We start from the raw sequence: 21,329 nt of genomic DNA, 5'->3' as shown, positions 1-21,329 counted from the left end.
GAATCTGCAATATGTTTTGGGTGCTTAATTTCAAAATCAGATGGTTAAAGACATCTAGATTTATCTGAATATTTACCAGTTAGATTTCAGTGAGTAATCCGTCTGAGTTACGTTGGCCAATTTCGCAATCGTTTAATGTAATGGTCTCCGAATGGCTGATGATCATTTTCTTTATTCTCGTGACCTCCATGTTTGATTCAGGGTGACAGTGTAGGGGGGAAATTAGGGTTCATCAAAACGTCATATTGAGCATTCCCTGAAACGACTTTGAAAAGAGCTTCTACTCGAGATGCTATCTTTTCATAGCTTTGGCAACATTGACATATTTCACGATCTCAGTTAGGAATCTTACTGACTGTCCTATCTTTTTCTCTTGATTTCATAAGCAGCTGGGCTAATGGCAGAAGTATGCCTTCACAGAGTTGTGCCACAGTTTCCCTTGAGCCAACTTTTGCAAGCTCCAAAAGGGCATTATGTGGAGCTGAATTTCACCTTGAAGATTTCCGATAGAAAGCCTTGCACTGATGATATGTACCTTGAGTTTCGTGATGGATACAACGAGTCGGCCAATCTCCTTGGCAGATTTTGTGGAAGAAACATTCCTGGTATCGATCGATCTAGTGGACATCAAAGTAATCCTAAGAAATTCTTTACAATTTTAAGTTTTCATATTCACAACATTCTTGTAGTTTTCAGAGTGACTTTTACTCATAAAAAGACCAGTCCTTGCTTATCCTGTGTGTCAAATTGACATGCTCTTTTTAATGTGTAAAGAACCTTAGAGACTACGCTTATCATGAAACTATCTCTAAAGCTCTCCCTCCCATTGGCGATGTTCAAACAATTTCTTGCAATCAAAATACAACAGTACTACAGTTTACATCGCTAACTCTATGTACTCATTAATCAGTTTTCAGCTCCCATTGACTACTAGCCATAACTTCCAGTTCCTGACTAGATCCTCACAAATTGGTCCACTGCAAGTTCCAACAGTCCACAACAGTCCACTCCAGTCCACTCCAGTCCACTCCACTGCTTCCCAGCTAACACATAACAAGTCAAGGCTGACTCCTTCCAGATTGATTCTGAAGGAGAAAATACAAAGATGTGGGGAATTGGACTGTTTGGGAAGATGAGACCACAAATCGAGTTTCTCTTCACTTCTTTCCAATGTCTGCTACATCTTGTTACATGCATTTACTCTGATGATCATCTGGGAATGATTCAGTAAGAAGACACTGATGGAAGACAAACACAACAGGTCAGAGAATTCCTTGTGGGTTGGACGAGAGGGACTATAATATAAAGCACTGGTTGAACCTCATTTTAAATTTCAGACAGAAGTCTGGGGACTTCTCATTCGGCTTAATTCCATGTAGTTAGCTAAGTTAGTTGGGTCCCCTGGGGTTGGCTGGGCCTCCCTTTTTTCTTCCCTTAATTTTAATAGGGTTCCTTTTCAGGTACTTTCGGCTTAGGTTAGGTTTCGACTTAACATTCTTCTTTATACAATTTCGGCCTTGATTCTACATCACGACTGGATGAACTGTGCACATATCCTCCAGGACTACAATGGCTCTTCAACCATGGACATCAACATCCACTCTTCCGCGCTGGCGCTCCCTGCTTAGTAGCGCCTCAAATACCAATTTTATAATGTTTCACCCGATAGCAGCAATTCCATAGACTGCAATCTAGTGAAGCATTTTCAACCAAATTATATTGTAAAAATTATTGCGGCAACCCATTTAGGCCAAAGGTTCAACCAGACATCGATTTAGTTACTATATATTTAACTGGATAAATTAGGCCATTCAACTGGGAAGTGTGCTCATTTGCCACTTCTATCATGTTTAGTGGTTTAACTCCAGTTGAAGCCGCTTGTCAAGGCTTCATTTAGTGGGAAATAGGGAACTGCACACACCAGCTTAGGTCACAGAGAAAATAAACTAGGCTAAATGTATGCTGTATTTTGACAACATAATAGCTGTCAGTCCAAACTGCGGGCCAATTAATGTCGAAAATACAACACATCAACCAACATCATGGAGCAGAAAAGGAATCACAATGGAGAGGAGACCACATAATATAGTTTTAAGAAATGGCCCAGTATTAATATTTGCTTTTCAATCATACATTAAGCCAATTGTTTGACAAGTCAGCTTACAGGCTGTCACCAAATGTTGTAAAATCAACTCTTCGCTCAACATCCCAGCCTCTTGTGTACAGCAGCCAACCCACAGAAAGGTAGGGCAAGATCTGCCAGATGTCACCAGGTGCGTGGGTTTTATTTTATTCCGAGTTCGGCTTTCAGCTTCAAATTCACTTCGGCTATCACTCCGGCCTTCCATTTCAACACCTATTGGCATCCAATTTACCGTATATAGGCTTGGTAACGACCTTGAATCGTTACCTAGCTACCATCTGAGACACCATTAATGTTCTAATCGGGATGTCAACATTTACTGACACAAGAACACTTGAGGTTTCCACAGATGCTAAATTTTTCATATAGGAAAGCGCATCCTACCCTAGACGATTAACTAATAAAACGATTCATGTAACATTTTCAAAAATAAAAATCGCAAAACTCTGTGTTTCTGTGTCTTACTCTGAAATCAATGGCTACAAAGTGCAATCAACATAACATAAACTAATACCACATTTTTTTCCAGAGAGAAGGTAGGTGCTACTAACATCTTTTATTTCAGGATTTCTGGGCCCATTTGGAGGCAAAATTGCACTCAACTTTTCCTCTAGGGCAGCATGAAGAAGCCCATTTTCGGGGGCAAATGTGCTCTTTGGCAGTTCAATGACCCTCGCCCTGTTTGAGAAACCACTTTAAGTGCACTTTACAGACTAGCTCATTTTCGGGAGCTAACATTTCCACTTCGAGAAAAGATGATATTACTAACCGTTACTAATTCCAGGAAGGATGATGCTCTAGCTGATCTCATGGACCAGTTAAGATAGATATGAAGAAGAGAACTCTATTCATCTCAAGCTCTTTCTGCAGATGGTAAGTTGCAGTTGACTGTAGCTTTGTGTGTGTACATAACAGCATGCATGCTTTGGTTTTTTCAGGTCGTCTTTCTAGTGAGATCATCAACACAAGGGTATGGAAAATAAGGTAAAATATAACAAAAGCATAAAGATATTTGTAACCATTTTACCTGCTAATAGAAAATTATTCAGATTTCAAACAGTTGAATACCTTTAAGGGGTAAATTATGCAACAAGTTAATTAACAAAGCATTTAAAGGCAGTTTTTCAGAATAGATTGACGGAGTATTGGTCTCATTTTAAAAAATAATTCAAGCTTTTTGGAGGGCATTAAGCCACTAGAGAAAATTCAGTGACTAAGTTATCAACGGTTAGCTTTAAAAAAAAAAATTATATAATTAGTCAATCACGTGCAAAAAGTTTAAGTACACTTGGCATGCTGTAGAAGGAAATCTCTTATTAAACCTTTGCATAGTTTTAATCTTACTAGGCCCTTTGCAACTAGAGAGAAAATGGTTAACTTGAAATACAACAATACAGCTGCTTACTACCCAGAAGAAACCAGCCTACAGCCCTTAAAACACCATGTCCCTTCTCTGGATCAACTGCAACTATACGAAGTCCATCAAGCACCACCTATTCCTTCACTTTAACCCCTGTGGAAGGCAACAAAATTAAGCCCAAGAGGCAAGAACTGGTATATGTCCTTCCGTCTCCCCTTTAGAAGACCAACAAGACTTAAGACTAGGAGGGGAACTGGAACCTTTATCCATCCTTACAGCTTCTATTGAAGACTAAGACACTTTGAGCTACGAGGCAAGAACTGCAAATTTTAGACCTCTATACCAGCTCCAATGCAGAATAACAAGACTTGGACACAAGACTTCATTTAGTGGGAAATAGGGAACTGCATACACTAGCTTAGGTGATAGACAATAAACTACTTGTATAATTGTTTGATAGCATAACAGCTGTCAGTTCAAATTCTGGGCAAAAATAGAACACATCAACTAACATCATGGAGCAGATGAGGAGTCACAATGGAGACGAGACCTCATATTAGTCTTAAGAAATGGCCCAGTTAAAATATTTGCTTTTGGTTCATACATTAAAGCAATTGTCTTAAAAACTCAGCTTCCAAGCTGTCTTCAAAATTTTGGGGAATAGAATACTCTTCTCTTGACATATTGGATCACAGAGGCCTGATGTGTGCAGCAACCAACCCTCACAAAGGTAGGGCAAGGTCTCCAAGTTGTCACCAGGTGGGTGTGTTTTATTCTATTCCGAGTTCGGCTTTCGGTTTGAAATTCACTATGGCTATCATTCCGTCTTTCGATTTCAACTTCAATTGGTATCAGATTTACTGTCTAAGAGCTTGATAACGACCCTTACTCATTAACTAGCCAACCTCTTAAACCTGATCTGGGACACCCTGAGTGTTCCAATCGGGGTGTTGACATTTACTGACACAGGAACACTTCAGGTTTCTGCAGATGCTTAATTTTTCATTTAGGAAATTTAAAGTGCATCCCACCCTTAGCAAGAATTTAACAAGCAACTGACTGTAATATTTTCAAAAAGTAGAGAAAAACAACCTGTGTCTGTCATTCTTCTTCAGAAACCTACCTTCAGACTTTAACTACAAGATTACTAATTTATTTACTTTTCAGGGATTTAATTCTAGCAGCTCCGAGCCCATTTTTTGGAGCAGACCTGAAGATTGATGGTTCCATAACATAACTAAAAATTAATGTGTCACCAAAATATACACATGCAAATTCATTGAAAACTTAAGAATGATGTTCATATAAAAAATGATTAAAAAAAGACTGTCTCTCTGTGTGTCACTTTCTTAGAAAGTCATAGTTACTAACAACTAACTTTTTTCAGGAACAAGGTAAGTGCCATTATTTGGGGCTGACAATTTATTGCATTTTTTTTTCAGGACAAGATAAGTGTACTAGCCTATTTTGGTTGCACCATCATTCTCTTACAAATACATACATCATTTTACTTGTTATTTATCACTATGTTAACAAACATTTCTTCAAACAGCAAAAAAGGTGAGTGCTACTAATGCCTCCTACATGTACATGCAGATATCGGTGGATAATCATCAAGTTATTAATCAGTATGTTCTCAAACATTTTTTTTAATAGCATTAAAGGTGAGTATCAATAATACTTCTTATATCAGTCTATAACCCATCATGTTCCTAATCAGTATGTTCTCAAACATTTTTTCAAACAGTGAAAAAGGTGAGTATCAATAAAACTTCTTATATCAGTCTATAACCCATCATGTTCCTAATCAGTATGTTGTCAAACATCTTTTTAAACAGCAAAAACGGTGAGTATCAATAATACTTCTTATATCAGTCTTAATAACCCATCATGTTCCTAATCAGTATGTTCTCAAACATTTTTTTAAACAGCAAAAAAGGTGAGTATCAATAATACTTCTTATATCAGTCTATAACCCATCATGTTCCTAATCAGTATGTTCTCAAACATTTTTTCAAACAGCTAGTGAAAAAGGTGAGTATCAATAATACTTCTTATATCAGTCTATAACCCATCATGTTCCTAATATCAGCCTGAGATCTTGACAGTACGGACCTCGCTACACTCGGTCCGTACAAAAAAGTTCGAGGGCCGATATTCTTCCAGTACAGTCCTGAGCAAGCTTGGTTAATAGGAGATTTATTATTAGACTGAAGTTCAAAGGGACACATGTGCGGTATCATTCGGGACCATTCGGGACAGTGCCCGGTCCAATACTTAGAGAATATTGACCGGCAATAGAGCATTTTGATTGGTTAATTTTAGTTATTGGCCCTCTGACTACCCGAGTCGTGTAATAATACTTCTTATATCAGTCTATAACCCATCATGTTCCTAATCAGTATGTTGTCAAACATTCTTTTAAACAGCAAAAAAGGTGAGTATCAATAATACTTCTTATATCAGTCTTAATAACCCATCATGTTCCTAATCAGTATGTTCTCAAACATTTTTTTAAACAGCAAAAAAGGTGAGTATCAATAATACTTCTTATATCAGTCTATAACCCATCATGTTCCTAATCAGTATGTTCTCAAACATTTTTTTAAACAGCAAATAAGGTGAGTATCAATAAATATATCTTATTAACCAAGTGCGAGGGCCGTACTGGGAGAATATCAGCCTGAGATCTTGACAGTACGGACCGAGTGCAGTGAGGTCTGTACAAAAAAGCTCAAGGGCCGATATTCTTCCAGTACAGTCCTGAGCAGGCTTAGTTAATAGGAGATTTATTATAAGACTGAAGTTCAAAGGGCCACAAGTGCAGTATCATTCGTGACCATTCGGGACAGTGCCCGGTCCAATACTTAGAGAATATTGACCGGCAATAGAGCATTTTAAGTGGTTGATTTTAGTTATTGGCCCTCTGACTGCCCGAGTCGTGTAATAATACTTCTTCTATCAGTGTGTAACCCATCATGTTCCTAATCGGTATGTTGTCAAACATTTTTTTAAACAGCAAAAAAGGTGAGTATCAATAATACATCTTATATCAGTCTATAACCCATCATGTTCCTAATCAGAATGTTCTCAAACATTTTTTTAACCAGCAAATAAGGTGAGTATCAATAATACTTCTTATATCAGTCTATAACCCATCATGTTCCTAGTCAGTATGTTCTCAAACATTTTTTTAAACAGCAAAAAAGGTGAGTATCAATAATACTTCTTATATCAGTCTATAACCCATCATGTTCCTAATCAGTATGTTGTCAAACATTTTTTTAAACAGCAAAAAAGGTGAGTATCAATAGTACTTCTTATATCAGTCTATAACCCATCATGTTCCTAAACAGTATGTTCTCAAACATTTTTTTTAACAGCAAAAAAGGTGAGTATCAATAATACCTCTTATATATTCTATAACTCATCATATTACTAACCAGTATGTTCTCAAAAATTTTTTTTAACAGTAGAAAAGGTGAGTGCTAGTTATGCCTCTTATTTCTGTCTATTTCTCATCAAAACAAGGTTAGTCATGGTAACATTTTTATATTGGGAGCTTGAAGTCTTATTTCCAGGGCTAGCAACTAGATTAATAACAGGAAAAGGAAATCAGACTACAGACAAACAAACAAATTCTTATTATTTTTCCAGCTCAGACACTCATTCTCAGCCTTTTCAAAAGGTAAGTAAGCTTAACTGTCACAAATACAGTATGTAGAACAGCCTGAAGGCTTTAATTAGTTTCCAGGAAATCTGATCATTTGAGAGCACCAAAATAAGCCAGAAGGAATTCATAGATCCTATCCAGGTCAGCATTGAACCCTTTAATTACCTCAAGGAAATTATGAACATATAACTCTCCCAAATAATATCACTGCAATATCCAGCAAACAGGAATGAGAGCACCCAGACTTGTCAGATAGAAGTTGTTAGGCAAAGGAACTTAAAAAAAAACTTATAACACTCTTGAAATATATAGAGACTGCATGAATCCCAAAATGGCATATAATTCTTGTTCTGGTTATACCCATTTGACAGCCTATCAGACCAGTGATGAGCAAACAGTCCTTAGCAGCTAGAAAGCCCCATGCTGGAAACAAAAACTTAAAGGTTGGTCCTTTCTCTTTGAGTTTTTAGGATGTAAGTTACACTTCAAGAATAAGGAAGAGACAATCACTATTCATGAGACAAAAATTAATAATTTCAGAGAAAGTATCCAGCAATCATACAGGTTCATTGCTCTGGACTAACTTGCAAATCTAACTCTTGTAACATCCTTTAACAAAAATCTACATCTTCAAACAAAACAAATCATGTATTCCTTACACTGCTGCTATGTTATTTTTAACGAAAAAAATTAGATAATGGGATTTTGACATTTAAAAGAATTTTGGCACAGTACCTTGAGGTACATTGTTATTATTAGCATACACTTCACAGAGTGTTAGTGTGTTCTTCCACTTTGAATTCAAAGAATCTGCAGATGCTCTGAATACAGTACATCAACCCAAGCAGCAAATGTACATTTAAAAGATATAACTGTGTGTGAAAATTTTGAGTGTTGGCAAAATCAACATTCCAAATAATTCAAAATAGGTTACAAAAATTTAGCACTTAACTAATACTACTTTCTTCACAACATTATTAAAATTATCTCCTGTTTTATTTTTTTTCAGCCTCTACAAATGTAACTACTGGTGGCTAACAAGAAGATAAGGCATTTTTATAAAGGACGCTAACAAACAAAGGCTGTGTAATTGCAGTAGTAAAACATTTTAGGGTAAAACATTGTTAAGCAACCTTCAAACCCCGAAGGTTTAATCACCACAGCACAGGTTTGGGGAACATGGTCCCCATTTTTCCCCATGCGGGGTTTTTTGGGTTTACATGTCTGGCCATGGTACAATCACCTCTTACACCTTAAAATTAGTGTGCATATTTTCCATACTTTTTTCTTGAAGTTTCCAAAGGCACTGACCAGGAGAATTTGAATAAAAACCAAAAGCTTCCTCGCCAAAATTTTTTATCCAAAATTGATACTGCAAGAACTAATTAGATGCTCTCAATAATATGTTGCACAATGTAACACATATTTCACCTAGCTGAATGACGATCAACAAAATAATATCAAAAACTTTAACTTGGTATGAGATAATAATTGTGTTCAAGAAAACATGCTTAGACTTGGGTTAAAATCAGGGGTGTTTTCCAAAATTTTCAAAATTTCCAAAAATTGGGGCAAAAGTTTTCCAAAATTTGGGCAGTTTGCACTTGGAACATTCTGAGCTCTCCATAATTTTCTTTAAAGCTTATAATCTAACAACTAACCTTTTAATCCACTAATTACTTAAGGAGAAATCTGAGTGTTTCAGGTAAGGGGATAAAATCCAAAATTAACTAGGTTTTTTTTTTTTGGAAAATGATTCAAGTCTTAGCACATTACAATTTTCTTGAGGTAGTTAGCTGAGGTTAAAGTTCAGATATCTCAATCAACATGTTATATAGATTATTTGAATGCTAAAAATTGCTGAAAAGGTTTACTAAACGACTTCTGTAGCAACTCTACATGTAGTTAGATCCAAAAAAGCATATATTAAGTAAAGAACTGTATTTTTGAATATATCATCATATTACACTAATTTAGAGACTGTCGGACATTCAGGAGGAGATTTAGAATGTTGTTCCCATATAACAGACTGATGTCAAAGCAAAGTAGGTTTGAGATAACTCAAATGTTTTGGGTGGGAGGTATGGGCGGTGGAGTGGTGGTGATGGTAAGGACTAAGAAACAGATTGGGATGGAGGGAGGGCTACTATTGTGGGCGGGGGTTTACAAATGCGGCTACGACTGAAAAGGATCATGGGAGGTTGGGGAGGTCAAATGTTGGGATGGGTTGGGATTAAATGGGTTTGGGTTAGAGACAGGGAGGGTTACAGGCTAGGGTGAGGGTTTTTAACTTGGGTAAAGAGGAATAGGGTGGTTGTTATGGTGTTTGGAGATGGTGAGTAAGTGTTTCGCTGGAGTTTTGGTGGGCAGGCAGGCAGGCATTGATTTGAGGCTGAGTTAAGGTTCCTATTTAGGAATAAGGTGGAATGTTTGAGTTGTCTCAAATTCACTTCTGTGTTTTTCATCAATTTGAAACTTTTTGAGTCATTACTTGTAAATCTTTCAAGACTGTTTCCAATTCTTTGAAGGAAATTAGCACCCAAGTTCTTAAGTACATAATTTTTTCCAGTTCTCTTTAAGTTAAAATTTCATTCTTGCTGAGTTAAAATGTTGTGGTATGTTTTCCCTTAAATTCAATTATTTACAAAAGATTCCTGTGTTTTAATAAAGTAAGAATATCACAGTTTGATCAAAAGATGTCTTTTTGTTTTTTTCCTCCTAATCCCAAACTTCCTATTCTTATGAATTTTTAATCCATGGAATCCTTAGCATGGTCATTTTGTGGAGACTCAAATGTGCTCAAAGAGCCAGAGGAGGTTCTAGACAGTAAATCCAAAATAACAATTTTGGACAGTTGCATAATAAAAGTATGAAGTGTTATTATCTGAATAACGGGGGCTCTGGAATAGACTGTTATGGGTGATGGCAACCAAGCCCTTAAAGATTTGAGTGAAAGGAAGAGCCAGTTGACTCTTATTTCAAATGTCCTAAACCACTGACTGCTATTCCCTGGTTCAAACCATTCACTGTAATTTCAGGTCAATTGAACACGAGTAAAAAGATGGAAACATTAAAAGTTTTTAAAGCCATGCCGTATATAAGATTAATCGGTGGTCGCCATTAATAGATGTCGCACCCTTGAATTTCTTGATTGGGTTACTATTGCTTCAGACAAATTTAACTTGCACTCTGGAAGTCCTAGCGATTAAAATTAAATCTCTCATCTTAGGTAACGTCTACTTAATCGTTTTAATCGCTCGGGGCTTTCTTCTAAATGCAAAAGATCGAGGCACTAGAGCGCGTCCACAAAAGAAGTAACGCATTGATCGATCTTTGGCACCTTTTGCTGTGATGTCAAGATATCATTAGAATTCAACACTTTACCATTACTGCGTATGTTAGTTGAAGTGTGGTTATAATACATGTTAGGAGGCTTACTTGTGATCGTAAGCTGTCTGCTTCCCGCATCAACACAAGCTGAATTTTTCCTAACAAGCGAGCGAAGCGCCAAGTAACCCCTCGTGTACGTTTCACGTTCTTTTGGTAAGACTTCGTAGACACTGTCCCACTCGCTGCTTTCGACGCAAAGCAGCTTCAAAAAGTGAAGTGTCAGAAGATACTTAAGGGCTGTAATAGCCGAGATTATCAGTGTCTGGCCATAACAGCGTGTACATTCATGGTCAGGCGCCATTTTGACTAACGCGCAAACGATCCCAGAAGCACTAGCAGATTGCCTCCTTTGATGTCTGGAAAAACGTAAATGGTTTATTTACTTGAATTTAGCCGATTTCTTTTATATCGTGATAAATTTTTTCCCAAAAATTCTCACTTTTGACGGAATATTACAAGCACACCTCTTCAATTAACAATCAGAATCAGGGCTACCGCGCTTGCTAAAGACGACGAGGAAATATGCATGAACACGGAAGACGGAGCAAAAATTCCTTACAGCCACATGATTGCCAGAGGAGAAACCTTGCGCAAGACTTCTGTATACCCGTGGGAGAACCATGGGCACCAAGTCATGCCCTAACATTCTGGGTCTTTCCTCCACCCTACACCTCTTCGCAAACATCTTGCAATTAATCTTTAATTAAAAATCAGATCATACCAATAAGGAAAGCAAAATATTATTTAAATAATTCGTGTACAGATCGTTTACTTTTTGGGAAGTTATTAAAAGAGATCAAGCGATAAGTAGTTCATAGAGGGCCAGACTACGCACACACCCAACATGTGTCCAGAACTAAATGTACCAAAACGAATACATTTTGCGTCCGTGCGCAAGAAAGCAATGCACAACACTAAAACATTGCATTTCTACCACAACGTTGTACATACAGGAACAACAATACAAAAAATTTTCATTTCTCATCTGCAGAAAGTCTTGAACAGGTGCAAGTGGACGCAGCCTAGAGATATGGGGGAAATTTTCCCCGAAAATTTACCATATTTCTGCATGTTATTGGGGAGGTTGCAGTCGGGGCCCCATCGCTTCGGGTCCACCGTCCTTGATTTACCGTGAGTTAAACTTAACTTGTCATTCTCTTATTCCGGTGTGTACGAATAGGTGGATAAAAAGTAAACTAAATGTGAAGAAAGACATTCTTCACCTTAAAAAGTATAGTTCTAAATAGCAATGTAAACAGATTCAATAAAATTGATATCAAATAGACATGCTTCATATGTGTTCCACTTCCACAGTGACCAGTTAAAATACAAAAACGTTACGAGGATCTACAGGCTCGCTCAAAATAAAGCTTGGCTTGATTATTTTATCATAATAAGAATTCAATGTGAAATTGTCGCAAATCGTCGAAAAAGGAATGAATAATACTCTATAATACTCTATAAATAGCCAGAGCAACTTCAACATGTTACCCCACGTATCTTAGGCGATTGTAAAATCAGTTTAGCAGAGAAATCCAGGAATTGGGAAAGAAGATATATACAAGCGCGAAAGTCTTCAGGATCCTGCGCATTAGAAATGCGCAAGCGTAACGCCCCCATAGTGGCGTTATACAAAATCGCCTTTGTATCCTCTTCACACTATATTAATAATACTTAAATGCAAAAATTGAACTCGACTCTCTATTCAAGCTGTTCTTTCGCACGCATCACTTCAAACTGAGTAAGGTAAGGTAAGGTAAGGTAAGGTAAGACTTTATTTAACGAGGGTAACATGTGACAGTAATGAAACTGATAAACTAATGGCCCTCGAAAATTAAAATTCGGAAAAAAAAAAAAAGGAATTGTAACAAACGTAACAATATTAGGAATAATTAAAATAAAATAATTAACCTATATATATCATAAAATATTTAAAAATATAAAAAAAATTACAGGAATAATTTGCTAAGAATTTGATTATCTAAAATTATTTTAAAAAGGGAACGCTTAAAACGTTTTACACTGGTACTCCGTTTGATGTCCACACTTAATTTGTTCCATTCTTTCGTGGCTCGCACAGCAAACGCTCGACCCCCTTCAAAACTTCTCTTAAAACGCGGGCACATTAAGTTTAAATTACAGAAACGGGTTTGTCTATTATGAGTGTCAGAGTTTCTGATAAGAATATCATTTATATATTGCGGGGTATTTCCATTAAGCCTTTTGTAGGTTAGAGCGCATCGATTGACGTATGATTCAGCATAAAAAGGAACCCACTTTAAGGTGTTAAATAAGCCGACAGAAGGTGCTGTTCTTTCGGCATCAAGGATAATTCTAGCCGCACGTTTTTGAAGACGCAGGACTTTCAAAAGATTTTCTTTACTGCAAGAAGTCCATGTCGTGCTACCGTAAAGCATTACAGGTTTAATGATCGTAGAGTAGTATATGTCACGTTGATTGCGTTTCAAATAAGGACTTATGTGACGAAGGAGTCCAATACGTTTCGCCAACTTTTTGCATAACTCCTCAATTTGGCGATTAAATGAAAGATCCTGATCCAATGTTATCCCAAGTAGTTTGAAATCAGTAACATGTTCGATATTGCTTCCATTCAAGCTGACATCTATTGAGGTAGAGGCGAGAAGGTTCCGCAAACGTTTGCCTGTTACCAGCATGGACTTCGTTTTCTGAGAGTTAATGAACATTTTATTTCGTGCTGACCATTCATCTAAACGTTTGAGATCTTGATTTAAAGCCTGTGTCAGATGAGGAACATTTTCCCAGCTAGAGCATTTTGATAAAGTTGTGTCGTCAGCATAAACGTCTAATGTTGAATCACGTATACTTAAAGGCATGTCATTTACAAACAATAAGAAGAGAATGGGTCCTAAAATTGATCCTTGAGGTACTCCTTGTAGCAACTGCTTACTGGTAGAACAGCAGCCATTTATACGCACATATTGTTTTCTTCCAGTGAGATATGACCCAAACCACTTTAATGATATATCGTTTGATCCATAAATAGATAGCTTCTTAAGTAAAAGCTCGTGATTTATCACGTCGAAAGCCTTTCTGAAATCGACAAAAGCTAAGCCAGTTACCATATTATTATCCATATTAAAGAGCAGTTCATCAGTTAATTTAATCAGTGCCGTTTCCGTGGAGTGATTAGGACGAAAAGCTGACTGGAGGTTGTATAGCAAATCATAGCTGTGCAGGTGTTTGCGGAGAGATGTTGCAATGTGTCGTTCAAGGATCTTAGAAAGAACGGGTAATACAGAAATTGGTCGATAGTTGCTTGTGTCTTCACGAGAGCCACTTTTAAATAAGGGAGTAATTTGAGCGGTTTTCCATGACGAAGGGAAACATCCAGTGGAGATGGAAAGATTCATGAGGCGACAAAGGGGGTGGACCAGAACAGATGCCGCTAACTTAAGCACCTTCGCATTAAGGCCGTCACATCCAATTGCCTTACTTGAAGGGATCTTTTTAATGAGATCAAGCATTTGCGTCTCAGTAATAGGTGGTATTTCAAAGGTTTGATTGCCTGACTTTGACTTTACAAATTCGTAGAGAGCCAGATCATCAAAAACTAAGTCTGCGACGTGCTGACTGTCAGGGGTAATCTGTGAAGCAATGTTGATAAAAGCGTCATTCATATTTTCAGCAATTTCTTGTTTATCTGTTACGACGCCATTTACCGTAATTAATTGTCTGATAGAAATTGGGTCATTCTTAACACCGCTTAAAGTCTTAAGCGCCCTCCAGATTCCTTTGGGGTTCCCTTTGTTCTTATCTATTGTTTCCTGGAAGAAACATCGTTTTGCATACTTTATCAAATTTGACGTTTTGCATTTTGCACGAGTGTACAAAGACCAGTCGATTGAAAGGTTTGTACAACGGGCTGTTTTCAGCAGATCATCTCGTTGACGTATCGAATCCATAATTTCATCATTCATCCAAGGGGGCTGGTTTTGCCTCTTTACTCGCCTGTTTTTCCAGGGCAAATGCTGATCGAGAACCTCATTGAGCATACTCTCAAAGGCATTCAAAATATCGTCAATGTCTTCAAATACGAATGCAGTGTCCCAAGGGATACGTTCCAGTGATTGAAGGAGCTCATCTAAATTCAAGTTCTTTGTTTCCCGATAGGAAATTGTCGTATGTTCTGACTCACAATCTCTTCTTTGTTTGGCGTATTTACGCTGAATAATTAGAGGAAGGTGGTCCGCAAGTCCAATATTGTGCAGTGTCTTCCCTGATGTTAATAATTACTGGAACTTTTCACTCAAACGCTTTTCCATTGATTTGCTCTTAAATGAGCTCAAAATGTATTTGCGCTCGCTGAGCGTGAAGACGGTTCGGAGAGACCTGTGGGCGACGTTCTACGACTATGACCCAGACCTCCTCTTCAAACAACGAGGCACCCTAGTACTCGTACGTGTTCTCGACAACAAGGCACTCTAGTACTCATACGTGTCCTCTCATAGCAAGATATGGGCACTTCTGAATGGAAAGAATGATTCTGACAAAGTTCAACTTTCGCATGAAGGTCCCTTTTCAAGTCTGTACTGTGCCATTTGACAAATTCCTTACAAATGAACAAACGCTGCGGCCGGGACAAGCAAATGGAAGATCTGGCGGCTCTGAGACTGAATATAAAGTAGAGGAGTGACGGTTTCTAAAGAAACTGTGGCGCTGCATTGGTAGGAGGTATTACAAGATTTGATTTTGTCAGCTGAGTTGATTATGTGAGTTAGTCATTGTTTTCAAAGCTTACATTTCGAGCGTAAGTCAATAAAAATGAATTTAAAGAATTAATAGGTCGACTTAAAGCCGTAACGGCAGGACCTCGGTGAATTATCCAAACTATCTATCTTAGAAGAATTATTAGACATAATTCTAATACAGATATGATTTCTTGGTGATGTTTAGCAACCGAACTTCCAGTGCGCGGTTTGAGTTAAACCTGACGAAAGATAAAGAGCCCAAGAAACATTTAACAAAACTGATGATAAGAGCCGCAAAGGCTTGCTTACCCAGATGTCACACTTGCCGGGAAAAAATCTCTCAGGAACTCGAGTGGCATACGTAACGGCACTTGCAGTGTAGAGTAGACACATCAGAGCTACCCAGGCGCCCGCAGCTTGCCGGTACGCTAAAGTTACTCCATACAAACATAAGAGATGTATTACAGGAATAAATCCACAGTGGCCAAATCAAAGCATTATACCTGAAACGAAAATTTCTTGCGAAATCAAATTATGTTTCCATTGTACATACCTAGTGCACATGACTAGCGCGCACCTAGCTTAACAAATTGGCGGAATATTCTTTCTGAGATGAGCTCTCCCGTGATGCAAATTGTCATTTTATTGTAAAGAGATATGGCTACTGAATAAGAATCGGGAATAAATCTTCGAAAACAGTAATTGAGTACTTGCTGGTACATACAAAATTATAGTTTTATTTGAAACTGAAATGAGAATGAGTATGAAATAATAATATAAAAGAGCTAAAGGACACTTTTTCTTTCTAGTTCAAGTTTCCATAACATTTTATATCAAAGATTTTCAATGCAGGTTTCATTTTCAGAGAAAGATCAAGTCATACATAGAAGAGGCTCTATTGTATATCAAAGATTTTCAGCGCAGGTTTCATTTTCAGAGAAAGATCAAGTCATACATAGAAAAGGCTCTATTGTATATCAAAGATTTTCAATGCAGGTTTCATTTTCAGAGAAAGATCAAGTCATACATAGAAGAGGCTCTATTGTACATCAAAGATTTTCAATGCAGGTTTCATTTTCAGAGAAAGATCAAGTCCTACATAGAAGAGAGGCTCTATTCGCTGTTGTACATACCTAGTGCGCATGACTAAGGCTCTATTCGCTGTTTTTCAGGCACTGTATCTGTGCTCAATCGCATGCGCATGCGCCTCCATAAATATTTTATGAATGTATCATCATTTTTGTTAAATAATACCGTCGCTGTGACACTCTCTTTTCAAATAAATACAATAAGGTTTGCCAATTAAAAGTGATTTTCTAAAGAATTTCATTAGTTTATATGCTTTGCAAAAAAAGAAATAGCTTGCCGTAATGTGAAACATTGGGCACCAGTCGCATAGCCAGCCAGTCTATATTGATAAGACCTCATAGCTTTACAACCTTGGCACTGTAAAAAATTTTGATTGACTGTCGAAAGTAATCCAGGATTACATTGGCTCTACTCAACTTCACTCTGTGATTGGTCCAGAAAACTCGTAATCTCTTCATCCAATCAGATGGAAAACTAAAGCAAACGCGTTTTCCCGCGCTTTAAGCAGTTTGCGGTATTTACTTTGAACTCTCATTGGCCACTGATAATGTAGACCTTTGTTTTGATTGGTCGCTGTGATTATTATTCAATATCCTTTTTCTTTTTGGACGCTTAATTGAAAACTGCTATATTAATTGAGTTTTGAACGACAAATTTACCTGCTCTAAATAGTCGGTAATGGGGCGCGCTGAATTTGTCCCATGAGGAAACAATGATGCAGATCACACCAAGAGAACAGATCATTGACACGTATACACTCTTCAAAACTCTTGAACGGTAGAAACCATAATATAACTGAGGTAGAAATGATCTCATGATGAATATTGCTCTCCCTGCGTAATCGAGCTTTGAAAATCAAATGGAACAAAGCACATCAACATTTGATCAAACGAATTTATATACGGCTCGCACAAATACGGGTCGCACGAGGGGAACTCGTTGAAAACCAAATAAGACAGAATTCCAACAACGGTAGAAGCATTTGGAAAACAATCAGGTCGTGTATTCCAAATACGGCTCGCACAAAGGGAATTCGTTGAAAAACAAATAAGACAGAATTCCAACAACACTAAAAGCATTTATAACATAACCAAAGTAAAGCACGCGCTCTGATTGGTCAATTTAGCGTCCCCCATTTGTCCATGGGTATACGCTGCTGACGTGAGCAAATGCAAAGACTATTTTTCTGCGCTTGTTTGTTTTTTCTGGTCACGTAAGATTTGTTAAATAAAAGGGAATTCTTTAGCTACAATGTATCAATGTTATGTTATAAAACAAATGGTAAACACTACAGCGTACACTATTGAGTTATGGATGCACTTGGGAGGTTTGCTAAGCACTCAAGAAGCTAGAGTCGCTCGAAGCTATCGCCTCGAGCGACTCTTACGCTTCTTTCGTGCTTATCAACCTCCCGCGTGCATCCATAACTCAATAGAGTACGCTGTGGTATTACCATTTGTTAATTGGAAAACAATCAGCTCATGTATTTCAAAACAGTCCATGAATGTCAAGATTTTTACTAAAGGTGATCAAACCGTAGCAAACGAATTTAACAAGTTCTTTAGCTCGGTTGGGAAAATTCAACTTCTCGCTAACAAATTTAATTACGCGCCCGCCCCGGACACCTTCATTCCGAGAAACTTCATTCCAACTTCAGAACAGTTCTCTTTCACGACGGTGGAATGCACTCAGGTTACAGACATTGTTAATTCAATACCTAACAACAAAGCTCCAGGAATTGACAAAGTACCACCTCGTGTAATTAAAGAGAGTTTGCAGACCATCGATCCTTGTATCACCTCCATCATTAATTCCTCTCTTGAAAGTGGTGTTTTTCCAGTTTTCAAGAATGGAGATCATGAAGAAGCCAACAGACCAATATCGCTCCTCCCAATACTCTCTAAGACATGCGAAAGAGCGGCATTAAATCAGCTGTCTTCATATTTAACAACTAAGCAAAGAATATCAGCGAAACAAAGCGGCAACAAAAGAAGGCAATCAACCGAAACAGCACTGATCTCCACTACTGATTTTATTCTTCGCGCGATCGACCAGAAGAAAATCACGGCAGTCGTATGCCTTGATATGAGTAAAGCCTTTGACACTATCAACCACGTGATTCTTCTAAAGAAACTAAAGGACATTGGTTTATCATCTTCTGCACTTCAATGGTTAGAAAGCTATCTTTCTCAAAGAAAACAGGCAGTCCACATCAACTCTGTATAGATTAACAGTAGTCAGTGGTGTACCGCAAGAGAGTGTAGTAGGAGCATTATCATTTATGTAAACAACCTACCAAACATCTGTCAGGATTGTTCAACTGAGTGCTATGTGGATGACACAAAGCTTCTATTATCCTTTAGTGCGAATTATTCTACTGAAGCTATAGAAAGAGTGAACTCTGATCTGCAACGGATACACGATTGGTGTTTCGACAATTGCTTAATGCTTAATCCTGAGAAGACTAAACTGATGGTCTTTGGCAGTCGAAGAATGTCTCTTAAAGTACCAGACTTTAAATTGTCCCTGCTTGGAAAGGAAATCATCCCAGCTCAAACAGTCAGAGACCTTGGTGTTACTTTCGATCCCACACTATCCTTTGACAATCATATCTCTGCGACTGTCTCATCTTGCATGTTGAAACTATCCCAACTAAGCCGCATTAGATTCGCTTTTAACAAAGATCTGCTTGAAACTATAATTAACGCACTTGTTTTTCGTAAGATGTCCTGCTGTTCGTCAGTAAGGTCGTCCACATCAGCTTGCAATGTTCATAAGCTACAATATGTTCAAAATTTTGCCGCCCGACTTATTTGCAATGTAAACAAGTATGATCATATTTCTTCCACATTAAGGAATCTACGTTGGCTACCGGCAAAAACCATCCTGTACTATCGTGATGCTACCTTATCATTTCAATGTATAAAGGGCCAAGTGCCTGAATATTTGACATCCGAGCTGGTAACAAGAGGAAACGTATCTGGGGGTATAACGAGGAACTTTCAACAACTTAACATTCCTCTTTTTAAAACTACAACAGGTCAGAGGACCTTTTATTATAGAAGTGTAGCCATCTGGAATAAACTTGACCCAAGATTGAAACTATATGAAAAACCAGTTCCTTTCAAGAGAGCTTTGAAAAGGTATCTCCTGAATGACTCTTTATCTAAATAAGCATTCTATTTATAAAGTCATAATTAATTTACATTGTATATAACAGGTTATTAGTTAGTTTTGTATGTATAGTACCAAGTATGTAAATTATGTAATTGTTCACTGAAAAGCCCCAGACGGAGATGTGTTCATTAAAATGTATGTATTTATGTAATTTCGTAAGTACATCATCTTAGACTTTCTTGTAGAAACTATGGGAGGAAATGGCGCACTAGCTGGACAGGGTAACTAACTAACAACTGATTTGTAGACCAGTCAAACAGCGGGTTGACTATGTAGCCTGCCAAATGATCACCTGGCTGAAAAGCTGAGTAAATGATGGTATGACTTGCTTACTGACTGAAGGGCTGACTGACTTTAAGACTGACTGACTGGCTTACTCACTGACTGATTGATTGACCGACTGGTTGACTGACTGACGGACTGACTGACCGACTGACTGACCGACTGATTGATTGACTGAATGATTGACTGACTGACTGACTGACTGACTGGTTGACTGACTGACTGACTGACTGATTGACTGACTGACTGACTGACTGACTGACTGATTGACTGACTGACTGACTGACTTACTGACTGAATGACTGATTGATTGACTGACTGACTGACTGACTGACTGATTGACTGACTGACTGACTGGTTGACTGACTGATTGACTGATTGATTGACTGACTGACTGACTGACTGACTGATTGACCGACTGACTGACTGACTGACTGACTGATTGATTGACTGACTGATTGACCGACTGGTTGATTGACTGACTGACTATGTTACTGACTGACTCACCGACCGACTGAAAACGAGATTTTGTTTGACCGATTCGTTAACTGATTGAATGACTGACTAACTGCTGTCAGACGGAGATTGGCCGGCTGACCGAACCGAATGAGTGGTTGAATAATGTAACAATTATGTGACTAACTTTATTGCACGCTGGCTTTTTTTTTTCGCTCATCTTCTTTAACGTTCGTTTCATTAAAGAAACGCGGATATAATCGAGACTCCATTAAGACAAGATTTACGAATGAACCCAGTTCAAGCCTCCGAGTGACTGCGCCATTCCTCAGCGTGGAAAAATATGACATGTTAAGTTACAGAAATATAGGCAAGCTTACCTTCGAAAACTTATCTTGGGGACCGTCTTTGCCGGAATGGCAGTAAACAGTGTGAAAAATCCAGGAAACTCCCAAACACAAGATTGCGCCGACAAAGAAGCAGCTCAAGAGAAGTTTCTCGTGCCAGTCTCCAGGGAATGGATTAGCGACAGTGACGGGTCGTACAAGCATGTACGATGTAATACACACAAACTCAATAAAACCAATCAAATGAGTCCAAATATTTATTACCCGTTTCACTGTGAAGTTTAAAGATACTCTTAAAGCAATATCGAAAACATGGCATCGGTGGTCTGTGGAAACTGGATGAAAATTAACTTCCGCAAGGCCAGGCTGGTAGTTCAGAATGGGACAGAAGGTGTTTTTCATTATGATATCCCAACTCTGACTCCTGGCGAAATGATTTCTCCCTCTGCAACACCATTCCTAGTCTCTTGTGAATTTTCTTTTGCAGCGTTTCGCTTTCTTTCGTGTCTTTGAGGAGTACCAGTCATGTCTTTTCAACAATATAAGCCTCCTTTGAGCTCGTAAATGAGTACGATCCAACGGAGAAAACCTAATTCTTCCCTGTAGGCAAACATCAAATGAATACCTACAACGCCGGTTTAAGAAATCTAAACAGTACTGACTATAGGTCATCGTATTCACC

General features: G+C 38.0%; 1 protein-coding gene and 1 long non-coding RNA gene across 2 annotated transcripts in view; one reads left to right on the top strand and one right to left on the bottom strand.

The window, feature by feature from the left end:
* The window catches only part of LOC148731143 (uncharacterized), an 11,807-nt gene extending 896 nt beyond the window's left edge, over positions 1-10,911 (bottom strand). Inside the window, exons 1-2 of the mRNA XM_088761028.1 lie at positions 10,615-10,911; positions 1-1,085 (exon numbers count right to left, since the gene is read on the bottom strand). The exon at positions 1-1,085 is cut by the window's left edge and continues 896 nt beyond it. Coding sequence (XP_088617154.1) covers positions 955-1,085; positions 10,615-10,867 — 384 coding nt within the window. The 5' untranslated portion in view covers positions 10,868-10,911 and the 3' untranslated portion in view covers positions 1-954. The remainder of the gene's footprint in view (positions 1,086-10,614) is intronic.
* Positions 6,998-9,871, top strand: LOC148731144 (uncharacterized). Its single transcript, XR_016001621.1, has 3 exons — positions 6,998-7,191; positions 7,548-7,619; positions 8,186-9,871. It is a non-coding gene; the product is annotated as an uncharacterized LOC148731144 (long non-coding RNA).
* Positions 10,912-21,329: the final 10,418 nt, after the last annotated feature.

This window comes from Stylophora pistillata, chromosome 5 (genome assembly GCF_964205215.1).
Source record: "Stylophora pistillata chromosome 5, jaStyPist1.2, whole genome shotgun sequence".
In the NCBI taxonomy this organism is placed as follows: domain Eukaryota; kingdom Metazoa; phylum Cnidaria; class Anthozoa; order Scleractinia; family Pocilloporidae; genus Stylophora; species Stylophora pistillata.
This window is presented reverse-complemented; position numbering and strand designations above follow the sequence as displayed.